Raw genomic sequence first — 15,566 nt, 5'->3', positions numbered from 1 at the left:
CCTAATGGGGGTTTCCTCTTTAGGAGAGGCTCTGGACACAAGGCACAGTTGAGGGTGAGATCCACATGCCACTCTGCCAATAAGGAGATGGAGTCCACAGTTACATGGTAGAAGAGAAGATCCTCAGCCTCCTCCCTCATTTGCCCTTCAGAAGACAGCTTCCTGGCTTCTGACCCACAAGGAACAGGAGGACAATGCAGGGAACAGAACGAAAAACAAATAAAAAAAAAAAAAATCCTGGAAAATCAAAAATAGACCGGTCAAAGAGAGACCGGAAGATAAAGTTGAGGAAATCTCCCCAGAAATAGAACAAAAGAGATTGAAATAGGGAAAAAAACAAAAAAGAAAATCACAAGACCATCCATAAGACTAACCAGCATCCCAGAAAGCAATACAGCAAAAAATGAAAAAAAAGGAAATTATCAAAGAAATAATACATGAAATTTCCCACTTCTAAAGTATATGAATTGCTGGATAAAACTCAAACGTCAAACACAACTTAGCCAAGAATACACTTATCAAGGCAATCATCCATGCCACTTCAGAACCCCTGAAAAAGAAAAATCATAATGTCAGTAAGCTGAGGCAGTGTTATCACCCCGGGTGCCTCACCAAGCATACAAAGTCTGCGCGAGACATGACCTGAGAGGTATGGCTTTGCCCCACACAAGTGGCGTGCTGTGGAGCTGCTCAGGTCTACAAGGACAAACAGGCCCTCAAGTTCATCAAGAAAAACATAAAAACATACAACTCCACCAAGAGGAAGCGAGAGCAATATCCTGAGTATCAGGAGGAAAGCAACTATCCAGAAGGACTGAGCCCCCTCTCCACTCTGTGCATAATAAAACCATCACAGAAAAAAAAAATAAAGTGAAATAAAGGCTTTTTTTTTAAAAAGCAAACAAAAGCTGAGAGAATTGACTGCCCACAGACCTGCTAATACAAGTAATATTAAAGGAAGTCCTTCAAGCAGGGTATGATACAAGAAGGAAATTTGGATCTATAGAAATAAAGGACACTGAAAATGGCAAAAGTAGAAAATGGCAAAAGTAAATATAAAAGACATTTTCCCCTGATTTTAACCACTTAAAAAGATAATGAATTGACTATATAAAGCAAAATTAGTACCCATGAATTATGGGGTTTAAAATATGTAGAGAAGTAAAATGTATAACCACAACAGAGGTCAAAGAAAAAAGAGTGAACAAAGAATGACTGGAAAAAAACAGAAAACAACTAGTAAGATAGTATGTTTAATACAACCATCTCAATAACTATAATAGGTGCAAATGGTCTAATTACCCCAACTAAAAGGCAGAGTTTGTCAAATTAGACTTTAAAAAGCAAGACCCAATTATATGCTTTCTAAAAGAAGCCAATTTAAACATAGAGACACAGGGTAAAAGTAAAATGATGAAAAAAGATATCCCAGGCTGGGTGTGGTGGCTCACACCTGTAATCCCAGCACTCTGGGAGGCTAAGGCGGGAGGATTGCTTGAGGTCAGGAGTTCAAGACCAGCCTCAGCAAGAGTGAGACTCAGTCTCACTAAAAATAGAAAGAAATTAGCTGGGCAACTAAAAATAGAAAAAAAAAAAAAAAAAATTAGCCAGGCATGGTGGCGCAGGCCTGTAGTCCCAGCTACTCAGGAAGCTGAGGCAGAAGGATTGCTTGAGCCCAGGAGTTTGAGGTTGCTGTGAGCTAGGCTGACGCCATGGCACTCTAACCTGGACAATAGGGCAAGACTCTGTCTCAAAAAATAAATAAATAAAATTTAAAAAAAAGATATCTCCTGCAAACACTAACCAAAATAAAACTGGAATGGCTATGTTAATATCAAACAAAACAGACTTCAGAACAAAGAAAAAGGGGAAATATCAATAATAAAGTAGTCAGGTAATCAAAAAGACATAACAAACCTAACTTTATATGTATAACAACAACACTTCAAAATACATAAAACATCTTCATAGGAGGAAGCAGAGAGTAAAAAGAAATTAAAAATACATAAAACAAAAACTGAAAGTAGAAGTAGACAAATTCAAACTTACAGCTGGGGACTTTAACACTTGATAAAACAAGTAGACAGAAAATCAGAACAGACATAAAGCTTAAAAGAAGAGATCAAAGGGGAAATTAGAGAACATATTGTGAGCTAAATGAAAATAAAAACCCAACTTGTCAAATTTGTGGGTAAGAGCTAAATGAGTACTTAAAAAGAAATTCATGGCATTAAATCCTTAAATCAGAAAAGAAATTTCTCAGATCCATAGTTTAAGCTTCCATCTTACAAAACTTAGAAAAGAACAGAAAGTTAAAACACAGAGCAAATAAAAGAAGGATAAAATGAGCAGAAATCAATAAAATCAAAAATATAAAAATAGAGAAAAATCAATGAAAACAACACACAGTTGTTTGAAAAGATTAAAAAAAATTGGTAAACCCCTAGCCAGACTGAGTAGAAGAGAAAGAAAAAAGAAATAAATTACCAGCATCAGGAATGAGAGAGTATACATTACAGATTCTGTAGCCATTAAAAGAATAAGGGAATGTTACGAACAGCTTTATAGTAATAAATTCAACAACTTAGATAAAATAGACAAATTCCTTGAAAGAGTCAAACTATCAAAGCTCACTCAAGCAGAAGCAGATAACCTGTGTAACTTTATATTTATTTTTTTAATTGAGTTTGTAGTTAAAAATCCTTCCCAAAGAAAAAATTCTAAGCCAAAAAGGCTTTACTAGTAACTTCTCCCAAACAATTAAGGAAGAACTAATACCAAACTCTTCCAGAAAATAGGAAAGGAGGGAGATATTTCCAAATATACTATATGAAGTCAGTATTTTCCTGATAACCCACACCAAAAATATTACAATAAAAGAAAAACATAGAACAATATTTCTCATACACAGAGATAAAAATCCTTTAACAGTATTAGCAAATCTATTCCAGCAATATATAAAAAAGGTAATATGTTATCATGATCAATGGGGTTTACGCCAGGCATTCAAAAATCAATCAATGCCACTTCACACACATTATGATGGCTATTTTTTTTAAAAACAAAAGAAACTTTGGCACGGATACAAAGCAACTGGAAGCCTTGTGTATTGCTGGTGGGAATGTAAAATAGTACAGCCACTATAGGAAACAGTTTGGCAATTCCTCAAAAAACTAAATATAGAAATTACCATATGATCCAGCAATTCTACTTCTAGGTATATACTCTAAAGAACTGAAAGCAGGGACTCAAACAGATACTTGCACATCAATGTTGACAGCAGCATTATTCACGAGTCAAAAGGTAGAAACAACCCAAATGTCCACCAACAGATGGTTACACAAAATGTGAAATATACATACAATGAAGTATTATTCATCCTGAAAAGAAGAGAATTCTAATACATGCTACAACATGGATAAAACATGGAAACTTTATGCTAAGTGAAATAAGCCAGATACAAAGGGACAAATGTTGTATGATTTCACTTAGATGAGGTACTGAGTATAGGCAAATTCATAAAGACAGAAAGTGGAATAAAGGTTACCGATGGCTGGGGGAAGGAGTACAGAGTTTCTGTATGGGATGATGAAAAAGTTCTGGAAATGGAGAGTGGTGATAGTTGCACAACACTGTGAATATACTTACTGCCATTGAACTAAGTACCCCAAAATAGTTAAATTGGTAAATTTTATGTTTTTGGTATATATATAACCTCAATTTAAAAAAACCAATCAGTGAAATTTACCATAACAGAAAAAGCACATGATCATCCTGATAAATGTAAAGAATCACTTGATAAAATTCAACATTCATGGATAATTTTTTAGCAAAAAAAACAACTCTTAGTGAAGCGAGAGTACAAGAAAATATCATCAACCTGAAAAATGGCATCTATGAAAAACCTACAACCATCATGGTACTATGATTTCCTCCTAAATTAGGAAACAAGGTAAGGATGCCTACCCTTACTACTTCAATTTAACACTGTACTGAATGTCCTAGTCAGTGCAATAAAACAAGACAAATAAAAAACATATACAGATTATAAAGGAAGACATAAAATTCTTTGTTCACGGATAACATGATCATCGATGTAGAAAAATCCCAGTTACAAAAAAAAAAAAAAAAAAAGCTAGTCTAACGGATAAGTTAGTTCACCAAGGTCACAGACACAAAGTCAATATATAAAATCAACTGAATTTCTACACACTAGCAAAGAATTATTGGAAATTGAAATTAAAAATCTACTTTTTAAAAGTAGAACAAAGATAAAATTCTCACTTTCCCTGATTTCAAACCTTACTAAAAAAGCTACAATCAATATAGAGTTGTAATAACTTAAGGATAGAAATATAGATTAATGGAACAGCCTAAAAAATCCAAAAACAGATCCACATAAATGTGGTCAACTGATTTTTAATAAAGGTGTTAAGTAAATTCAACGGACAATGCAGTAACCTTCAGTAAATAGTCCTAGAACAGCTGAACTGCCATATGTAAAAAAAAAAAAAAGGGAAAGAAGGATGAAAGGGACGGAGGGAAGGAGGGAACCTCAACCTTAACCTAGTACCCATGCACAAAAATTAAACTAAAACAGATCATAGGCCTAAATGTAAAACCTAAAACTAAAAAACTTATAGAAGAAAACGTAGGAAAAAAATTATTGCCACCTTTGGAGTAAGCAAACTTTCCTTAGATAGGATCCAAAAAGTATGAATCATAAAAGCAAAATTTGATAAAGTAGACTTCATCAAAATTAAACATTTTTGCTCTTCCAACAACACTATTATCAAAATGAAAAGACAAGTCACACAATAGAAGGACATTATTATAGAATATATATCTAATAAAGCACTTGTATCCAAGATACATGAAGAACTCTCACAACTCAATAATAAGAAAGCAAACCATCCAGTTTTTTAAAAAGGCAAAAGTTTTGAACAGACACTTCAAGGAAGAAATTAGCCCATGATAAGATACTCAACATTATTAGCTATTTGAGAAATAAAAATTGAAATCCAATGAGATAGCATTATACATCTACTAGTATCACCAAACTATCAAAACTGACAATACCAAGAGCTAGAGGATGTGGAACAACTGGAATTCTCAGATATTGCTGTGGGAATGCAGAATGGTACAGCCCCTCTGGAAAACAACTTCATAGCTTCTTATAAAGTTAAACATGCACTTATTATATAAATATGTACATACAGTATATAGTAGAGGAATATGTACACACAAAGACTTATACATCAATGTTTATAACCACTTATTTATAATAGCCTCAAACTATGAACAACCCAAATGTTGATGAAGAATAAAACAATAAAAAAGAACAAACTAATGATAAATGCAACAATGTGGAAGACTCTCAAAAGCATTATGCCAAGAAAAAAGAATTCATACGCAAAAGCCTACAAATTGAATGTGTAATTTAATTTATATGACATTCTGGAAAAGGGAAAATAATAGGAATAAAATCAGATCCGTGCTTCCACAGGATGAGGGTAGTGGACCAGCTTAACCACAAACTGGCACTAACAAACTTTCTGGGGTAATGGAAATCTCATAAATCTTCATTGTGATGTTGATTAATGGGTAAATACATATATGTGTCAAAATTCACTGAACTGCACCTCAATAAATCTGAATTTTTTAAGAAGCAGAGGCATACTAGTGCATAAGCACAGAATATCTCTGTAAGAATATTTATTTTATTTTTATTTATCAAACCCTTATATTCACTGTATTTCAAATATTAATTCAATGTGGGAAATATCTTTGGGAAGAGAAACTATGAGACTGAGGGTCTCAGGATGAAGAGACACTGATATTTTTTTCACTGCTTATTCTGTGTTGCTTGAATTCTGTTAACCATGTACAAGTTTTGTCTAATAAATAAAAACTTTTTAAAAACTGGTTTGGCAGGTTTTTAAAATTACTTTTGCCATACTCACCAAAAGCCTTCTTATTGACAAGTCAATACACCGTCTTTCTCTTCCTTGGTCTCTCTGCAGCATATGACCACCACTTATTACTTAAAGTCATTCTCTACTTCTTCCTGTCTCCTCCATGCATGTTTTCTACTACTTAAATCTTATCAATTATACTTCTGAATATCTCTGGAGTCTTTCCCCCACTCCTTTCTACCACTACTATCTAATTCAGACCCTCAGTATCTCTGACCTGAATAACTCCATTTGTTTCCTGACTGGCCTTCCTGCTATCAGTCTAACTCCCCTCAAATCCATTCTCCATGTTACTTATAGAATTATCTTTTGAAGAATGCAAACCAGATCATTTCACTTTTATGTTCAAGTTTTTACTTCTTCAACTCTTTACTCTGCATAAAAGCAGTGATTTCAGTGTTGCCTGACTTTCCAGATTCATTCTCTCTCTCTAGGTTCTAGTATACTACAATTTTTATGTCATATGGTCAAAACTGCTCGCTCCCAACACTTAATGCAGAGACCAAGTTTCAGTCATCTTGTTACCTTTAGTCATAAGTGCCTGGCATTTAGGAGGTGTGACAATTAATATCATGTGTCAACTTGTGTGGGCCACAGTGCCCAGATATTTGCTCAAACATTATTCTGTGTGCTCTGTGAGGGTGTTTCTGGATGAGATTTACACTTAAATCGGTAGACTCTGCGCAAAGCAGACTGCTCTCACAGTATGGGTGGGCCTCATCCAATCAGCTGAAGGCATAGATAGAACAAAAGGCCCACCTCCCTGAGCAAGAGAAAATTCTCCAGCAGACTGCCTTTGGACTGAAACTGCAACTCCTTCCTCAGTCTCCAGCCTGTCCACCTCCCCCATCAGATTTTAGATTAGCCAAGATTCCACATTCACATGGGCCAGTTCCTTACTATGTACATATATATACAAATACACATACATACACACAGCCTGTTATTTCTGTTTCTCTGGAGAACTCTAACACAGTGGGTATGCAAAAAATGTTTTTCAAATTAATAAAATTAATTAATTAAATTAAGGCTGAGGTTTGTTCAGTTTTGCCTTCACTTAACTGACAAATGAATGTCTATGGGGAGATTTATTTTGACATATTTTTACAGATCACCCACCAGTTTTAAGTCAAAATAAATGTGTTAAGTTAAAACAGCATATACACAATATAAGAACTACAGAAACTTGAACACATGCTAGGTTTCATGTTACAAATACTTTTAAAAGAATAAAAAGCATTAACTAGCCAGTTTATAAAAACAGAACTGAAATCTCTATCAATACCACACCAATGATTTTTTTAATCATTCAAAAAAATTGCCTAGATTATCATGGCTGCCTTAAAGAAAAAAGTATATCTAAATATTTTTTAATAGATGATTTTGTTTTTTACTCTAAACTTCAGAAATGTGTTCTTGTAGAAACTAGAAGTATCTCTGAAACAGAATCCTTATGTGAGAAAAGGACCTGGTCAAAAGCATTGTACTTTTCATAAAAGTAATTATTAAGCCTGTCTTGTGAATGTTCATATAAGTAAAATGTTTAATAGAAGTTCTACATATGCACAGATAACAAAATGATCGTTTAATACAAAATAAAAATAAGCCAGTTCCTGCCAAATTATCTGCCAAGTCCTGAATTCAGGGTTCTCTGTTTCTCCTGCAACAGATGTAGGTGTTAACGATGTCATTAACTGCTGCAGAAGAAATAAGGGACCATGAACACAGGTCTTGGCAGAAATAAACACCATCTGAGTTTACCTTTAAATTTAAAATAAACAGAAAAATTAGTTTATAGAGTGTCTGTCTAATATAGTTCCTGCCCTAAAGGGATAAGTCAGAATTTTTATTTCCAGTTTCCAGCTATATTCCAAAAATAAAGGCCAACAACTTCTCTTAAAAGGCACAAATTAGGACTTGGTCTATATGGCCAAAAAAAAAGTCAGTAAGTTAAAAATATTAAGTTGGTATTAAATAAAATATGTATAACCATACAATAAATTTTTTGTATTTGCTAATCATAAGATAATTACTCATTAATATTTCATCTTACCCCTTAAGCAGATGTTACTTTGTACTTGGATCATCTATCTTTAAAGATACAGAGTAATGCCTCAGAAAAGTTAAAACTGACATCTAATATCAGAATTTTGTTAATCACTTTGGTATTCTGATAAAAAGGATATATACATGTAAATTTAACTCTCACCTTCTCAAGTTGATCCTGAAGACTAGTGGAGGCTTTATAACCAAGTTGTAATAGCATTGCTTCTGCAGCATTTTTTTTGGCTATCTTTTTATTAGGTCCTGTTCCCGTAGCAACTTCATTGCCTACCTTGACCTGGTAAGATTAAAGAAAGAAATTAATGATAGTTGTTTGGGTACACAGGAAACCCTTACATCATAAAGCAATATTTATTCTACTCTCTGGCATCGAAAAACATAAAGTTCAGTCCCAAATAAAAATAGCAAGTAAGATAACATTTATGTAATATTATATGTACAATTAAAAATATAGATGGAGAAAAATATGGAAAAATGGTCCTCAAAATGTCACTGGGGGTTATCTCAGTAAGGTAGAATTTTAGAGAATTTTTACTTCCTTACATATTTATATGTTTTTTGATTTTTTTTAAAACATTAAATTTGTATTATTTACATAAGCAAGAAAATAAAATTTACATTTGAACAGAGTTCATGTTGGTTATGACTACCTCCAGTATTCTTTATTTCAATTAATCAGCTGAAAAGGCTGAAATTCATATTGGTACCATTTAAAATAATGTTCCCATCGCATCCTAAGTTTATAAAGATTTAGCTCCTGAAGACAACTGACATATAAGAGTTACTACAATATTGTGGTTTAAAGCAAAGTTTCTGAGTCAGACTGGGATATGAAATTCAACTCTACTATTTCCTACCTGTATGAACTATGCAAATTATTTAACATCTCTAACCCTCAAGTTCTTCATCAGTAAAGCAGGGGTAATATCAACTAGCTCATTGTGTTGCTTTGAAAGTTAAATAAGATAATGTATGTAAACCACAGTGTTTAATCCATCATAATTGCTCAATTAACACCAGCATTTAATCATTAAAACTATTCCACAGCTATCTTTTTGGAGCAATTTACACATATATATGTGTGTATGTGTATATTTAAATATACATCAGCCATCTTATATCCACGGTACATTTTCTGAGCCAGGGAATGCTGTTTTAAAGATGCATGTGCTAAGAGATAATACAAATATAAAGAGTAAATTAGAAAGCAAGAAAGCATAGAATTACAAGGAGAAATACACAGCTATAGGTAAATTTGTTTTTACATATTGGTCTCAATAAGTAATTAAAGAAGCAGAAAAACAGTTAATTATAACTGTGGAAATTAAACAATGTAATTCTAAATAATCTATGGGAAAAAGAAGAAATACCAAAGGAAATTTTTAAATATTTTTTTTTTTTTTTTTTTTTTTTTTGAGACAGAGTCTCACTTTGTTGCCCAGGCTAGAGTGAGTGCCGTGGCGTCAGCTTAGCTCACAGCAACCTCAGACTCCTCGGCTTAAGCGATCCTACTGCCTCAGCCTCCCAAGTAGCTGGGACTACAGGCATGCGCCACTATGCCCGGCTAATTTTTTTATATAGATTTTTAGTTTTCCATATAATGTCTTTCTATTTTTTTAGTAGAGACGGGGTCTCGCTCAGGCTGGTCTCGAACTCCTGACCTTGAGCGATCCACCCGCCTCGGCCTCCCAGAGTGCTAGGATTACAGGCGTGAGCCACCGCGCCCGGCCGAAATTTTTAAATATTTTAAACAAATAACGGAAATATATGAAAACTTGACAGATGCAGCTAAAGTAGGATCTAGAAGAAAATGTATAGTCTTAACAGTTTACAGAAAGGCTGAAAAGCTAAACATCCACCTCAAAAAGTTACAAACATAAGAACAAAATACACCCAGTGAAAAGAAAAGAAAAAAGATGAGCCAAAATTAAGAAATAGAAAACAAAGTACAACAGAATTTAAAAACCCAAAAGTTGGTTCCCTCAATAGACTAATAAAATGATAAACCAGAGGTAAGACTGATCAAGAAAAAAATAACACACAAATAGTGGCAAAGAGAGATTACCAGTTTCTGTAACATTACAGAGTAATAAGGGATACTGAGAACAATTTTATGCTATCTTTTAAAAAATACTTAGATAAAATAGAAAAATTCCTAGATGATAAAAGTTACCAAAATTGCCAAAAAATAACTCCATAACCGATAGGACTACAACTACTAAAGAAATTAAAACCATAATTAAAAAAAACCTTTCCACAAAGAAAGCTACTGAGAGCATCTCCATAAAGTTTTACCCTAAATTCATGGAAGAATTATGCTAATATTATACAAATTCACTCAAAAATAGAAAAAGAGGAATCATTCCCCAATTACTTTATGAGGCATCACTTTGATCCAAAATCTAAGAATAGTCTAAGAAAGGAAATTTACAGAACAGTTTCACTCATGAACACAGATGCTAAAGTTTCAAACAGTATAATGAATAAAGCAATATGTAATCAGAAGAATCATGATAAAGTTGGGTTTATTCCAGAAATGCAAGATTGGTGTAACACTTGAAACTCAAACAGAAAGCAATCTATGGAATTTGCTATATAGGTTAAGGAGACAAACCATATGATCATCCTAATAAATGGAGCAAAAATATTTGATAAAATTCAACATTCATCCATAATAAAAATAATTAGCAAACTAGGAAAAGAAGGGAACTTTCTTAATATGATAAAGACATTTTACAAAAAACCTACAGCAAACCTCAACAAACGTTACACTTAATGTTGAATGAAACTGGGATTAGAAACAAGGCAAGGATGTGCTGCTCTATTATTACTAGCATTTAACATTTTACTACAAATCCTGGGAAGAAAAATAAGGCAAGAAAAAGAAAAGGAAGAATCAGAAGGGAAAAAAACCCTCATTATTTACAGTTATGACATTTATATATAGGAAATCCAACAAAATCTACCAATGAACTGTAAGAATTTATGACACTGTAACAAGCTCTCTGCATAAAATGTCAGCATACAAAAGACAACAGCATTTCTATATTCCATTAACATTCAAGTAGAAAATGAAAATTATTAAGATACCATTTACATTAAATGAAAATCAAATACCTAGAATGTGCAAAGCCTTTACACAGAAAACAAAAACATTATTGAGAAAGATTAAGAAAACCTAATAAATAGAGCAACTTACAATGTTCATGAATTGAAGATAGTAGTATAATGATATCAGTCCTCTTCAAACTGACCAATAAATTCTTTGAATCGCCAATCAAAATCCCATACATATTTCTACAATACTTGACAAGCTGATTCCAAAATTAACATAGAAATGCAAAGTGCTAAGAACAGTCAAGATCCTTTTAAGGAAGTGCAAGGTGGGGGCACTTACTTGTCTCCTAGACTTAAAGTTAACATAAAGGAAAAGACAGATAAATCTGGCTGCATTAAAATTAATTATGCTTGTTCTTCAAAAAGCACTATGAAAAAAGGAAAAAAGGAAAGTCAACACAAGAGAAGATATTTGAAATGCCATATAACTGCGCTTACATCCAGAATATATAGTAGATTCCGGTAAATCCATTTCTTAAAAAGCTAGTAAAAAAATGAGTAAGAGAGCTGAATGAGTAATCCATATCTGAAAAGTTGGATTGTTTTACCAGCTGTCACTGTGCTTTGTTAAAAAAATAAAATTATGGCTGGACACAGTGGCTCACGCCTGTAACCCTAGCACTCTGGGAGTCCAAGGCAGGAGGATCACTGGGGCTCAGGAGTTCCAGACCAGCCTGACCAAGAGCAAGACCCCATCTCTACTAAAAATGGAAAAATTAGCTGAGCAGTCATGGTGGCGAGCACCTATAGTCCCAGCTACTCAGGAGCCCAGGAGTTTGAGGTTGCAATGAGCTATGATGACACCACTGCACTCTACCCAGGGTGACAGAGCGAGACCCTGTCTCAGGGAAAAAAAAAAAAAAAAAAAATTTAGAAAGCTTCAATAACTTCATGCCACTTTAATAAAATTTCCCAATGACAATACACTGGGTACTAATTAAGAATAGTACAACAAAATTCAGTTTTCATAAATACAGTAAAATACTTCTACCTATACTTTTCTTTTTTGGCTCTTGCGTGAAATCATAACATTGGCTGTTTCATCTGTCCCAGAAAATACAGACTCCCATCTGGTGTCCACACTTGAGTACTGTTTATCATTTATTCTTACACCATTATTTAGAGTTTTATTTTAGTTACTATTTCCATCACTACTTTTTAGCTACAACGAATGAAACACTTTTAAGGAACTGGGGATATGTAATGCAGTGGTAACAAAATACAAACTTAACAAACGTTAACAACATGCAAATGATACGAAAAAGAAATTGTACTCTTCTAACAGTTTTAGTCAAGACAAACTAAATGACATAGTTATTGTAGCACAGGAACTACTGAAAATACATTCATTCATTACAGAATTCCTGTAACGACTATCACAAATTGTGTAGTTCAATTCTGTAAAATGTTTTTGAAACATTTCAATGCTTTTTCTGAAACCAGACACCACCATATCATAAGTAGTCTGTGGACCTTACTGTGAGAAACACTGATCTAGTACAGTCACGGCAGATCCTTGAAGCAGGATGAACACACGCTACCTGCCAGTCAGCGTCTGCCTAAATCTCACCTCAACGGGACAGACCCTATTGATAACATGCTCGAATCACTGGCTAGAGGAGCCCCTGCTACCTGTTATTTTTTCCAGTGCTTGGTTTGTTCCTTAGCTTCACCAGCCTCTGTGTTGTTGTTGGAATGCTTGTTAGTGAAAAGATTAGGTCAGCTACGTCAGAGGCTTCCTCTACTGCCCTGAGGGTCAAAAGACTTTGCCAAAGTAAATAGAAGCATAAGATCTCTGAGCAGTAAATAAGTGCAAAACATTTTTCATCTGTTTTTACATGCTAAACATACCTCACTCACTCTCATTCAATTTTTCTGCTGTTCCATCCATAAATCTCATTTATCTACTCAGGCCTGATGCCCTCTGGCTTCAGGCTCCTGCTCTTGGAATTGTCAACTGTAATGCTGTTGCCATCTCTGTACTCACCTTGTCTCTGTTTCTGCCGAATTTCCATCGGACCTATTCTGATACCTTCAAGACTTACTGCTTCTAGAACAGGTGCTTCCCAGATGCATTTTCCCATTAACTCACCCCTTACCCTACATAAGTTTTTGCAATTGCATGGTTCAATAGTTTGTAAGTAGTTATCCTAGAGTAATTTGTGAATATTAAAAAGACCACATTGCTGAAGGACTTTCATTCCCTGCTGTTAAATGTAATACAATGGTCACTCAAAACATCACTTTATTATAAAAGTCAAGTAAGTATACAAAGTAAATTTCATAAGTCGTCTTCCTTGAAATCTCATAAATTTTGTAACTATTGTAAACAAGGTCTCTACATTAAAATGTTAATTTCTATCTGAAAAAAGGTTGAACTACTATGCAGTAAATTTAAGACTGTCAGATTTTTGTCTTTAAACAAATCAGCCACATGAATCGAGTCCTCAAAAAACTAAGAAACAAAAAAGTTCTGAAACAGCATTTGCCAAAAACTTAATTCATTATCTTTCACTGAGATACAAATAAAATTAATTTAACTTGATTTATATATTTTTAACAACCTGGAGATTTTAATTACAGGTAGAAAACTTAATATCATATGATATATAATACAGTGTATTGATATACAATTGTTGAGTTATCATTTTCTGTTTGAAAAATTAAAATATCCCTCACTAAAAAAATGAAAAGCTTTAAGAAATCTGCTTTGAAACTAACTACTCAAATAATGTTATCAGAAATAGTCTTTTTTTTTTTTAATCAAGTAACTGCATCCATTTTATAATACACAAACTTACTCTGGTTTTGGTGATAGATAAAAATGAGCATATTATCTCTAGACATTTTACTTCTACCTTCAATTATAACAAATGATAACAGCGCTTAAGTAATTTATACAAAAGCTTTTACTTTGATAAAGTTGCTGCAACACTGTAATGAATCCACTGGGGCTTCCAGAAGGGAAAAAATAATATGAATTCAGTGTGAAAACATTTAAAAGCACAGCCAAATGTCCCTGTTTGACTAGAATGTTTATGAATACCCATAAAATGAAAGCTGGCCTAAGATACTCCAAATTCCTCTTTCAAAGGGGTACTCAATATACTCCATAGAAAAGGAATTGTCTAATAAAGCCAAAGCCAGTTTATATTCCCAATACATGTCTAAAATTTAGGTGATTTTCTTTCTTCAAGCTTTGGAGTTAAAAGAATACACTTTAGAATTCTTCAAAGCTAAGAACGTTAATATGAAAAATGGTGAATATATTTTACCAAATGAAAATACTAGAACAACACTGTTCTGGGTCCTAATGCCATCTAGACAATAATGTATTTACTAACCATAAAGAATTCTCCCTGTGTGGATACGTGGGTTCTCAGTAGTGGTTTATCCATGACTACATCCTAAGTTTACATCTCCAACAAAAGCCAAACACACTAGCTCTGAGGCAGACAGGCAGCAAATATGTATCAAATGTTTATTAAGGTCCTACTATTTATAAATCACTATACTGGGTACCATAAGATAAAGAAATATGAAGATTATAAAACAGGAAGGAAGGCAAAACTTAGCTATACATGAAAAGTTAATCAATATGAGATACTGTGAGTGCCAAAATGTCTGCCACATGGTCAGCGCTTAATAAATATCTGTTGATTTTATCTGGATAATACCAAAGGTAAGATCCTTGGGTTTGACTACAAAAGTTTCTTTGACAAACCAATTATTAAAAAAACCATTTAGGGACAATAAGGAGATTTTAAATATAGACCGGGTATTAGATGACTGAATGAATGAATGATGTCTAATGTAAGAAAAACTTCCATATCTTTTAGAGGCATACACTAAATATGTAAGGCTGACATGTTATGTGGTTAGAAATTAGCTGTGAAGTACTTCAGGAAAAGAAGGGAGGGAGAAAGGAAGAAAGGGAGGGAGAAAATAAAAATTAATAAAATTAATAGCTGAATCAAGTATGGCAAAAATATAAGTGTGGGTGATGGGCATATTGGGGGTTCATTATACTATCTCTTCCCACCTTTGGATATGTTTGAAATTTTCATAATAAAAAAGTAAAGGTTTTTTAAAGAGTGGGGCATGATTTGGTAAATGAAGATGAATAGGCAGAATGTGAAAAGAAGGAGGGCATTTTAGGCATTCTATCTCATTCCTAGCCCCCGTCCATCTACCAATACACTAGCAACTATTCTTCCATTTTCTTGGCTGCACAGTGCAGCAGTCAGATCTCTCAGCAATTCTGAGTCCCTCAGCCCCCACCATGGTTAGCTAGCCATCTCACTCTTTTTTCCTAATTTTCCTGACAGCCCACAGGCTCATGTACTTGGCCTTGTTCCATCTACTACACTCATCCTTCTAAATTTTGTTTCTAATTCCATTTGTCTCCAA

The 15,566-nt window shown here is 33.7% G+C and overlaps 1 protein-coding gene across 8 annotated transcripts in view; it reads right to left on the bottom strand.

Moving 5' to 3' along the window:
- STAU2 (staufen double-stranded RNA binding protein 2) overlaps positions 1–15,566 on the bottom strand; it is a 291,848-nt gene that overhangs the window by 155,121 nt on the left and 121,161 nt on the right. For all 8 annotated transcript variants that reach the window (XM_069465520.1, XM_069465515.1, XM_069465517.1 and 5 more), the window contains one exon: positions 8,185–8,316. In XM_069465520.1, coding sequence (XP_069321621.1) covers positions 8,185–8,316 — 132 coding nt within the window. The remainder of the gene's footprint in view (positions 1–8,184; positions 8,317–15,566) is intronic.

The sequence above is a fragment of the Eulemur rufifrons genome, chromosome 3 (genome assembly GCF_041146395.1).
Source record: "Eulemur rufifrons isolate Redbay chromosome 3, OSU_ERuf_1, whole genome shotgun sequence".
Lineage (NCBI taxonomy): Eukaryota > Metazoa > Chordata > Mammalia > Primates > Lemuridae > Eulemur > Eulemur rufifrons.
Note: the sequence above shows the minus strand (reverse complement) of the source record. Positions and strands in the feature narration are given on the sequence as shown.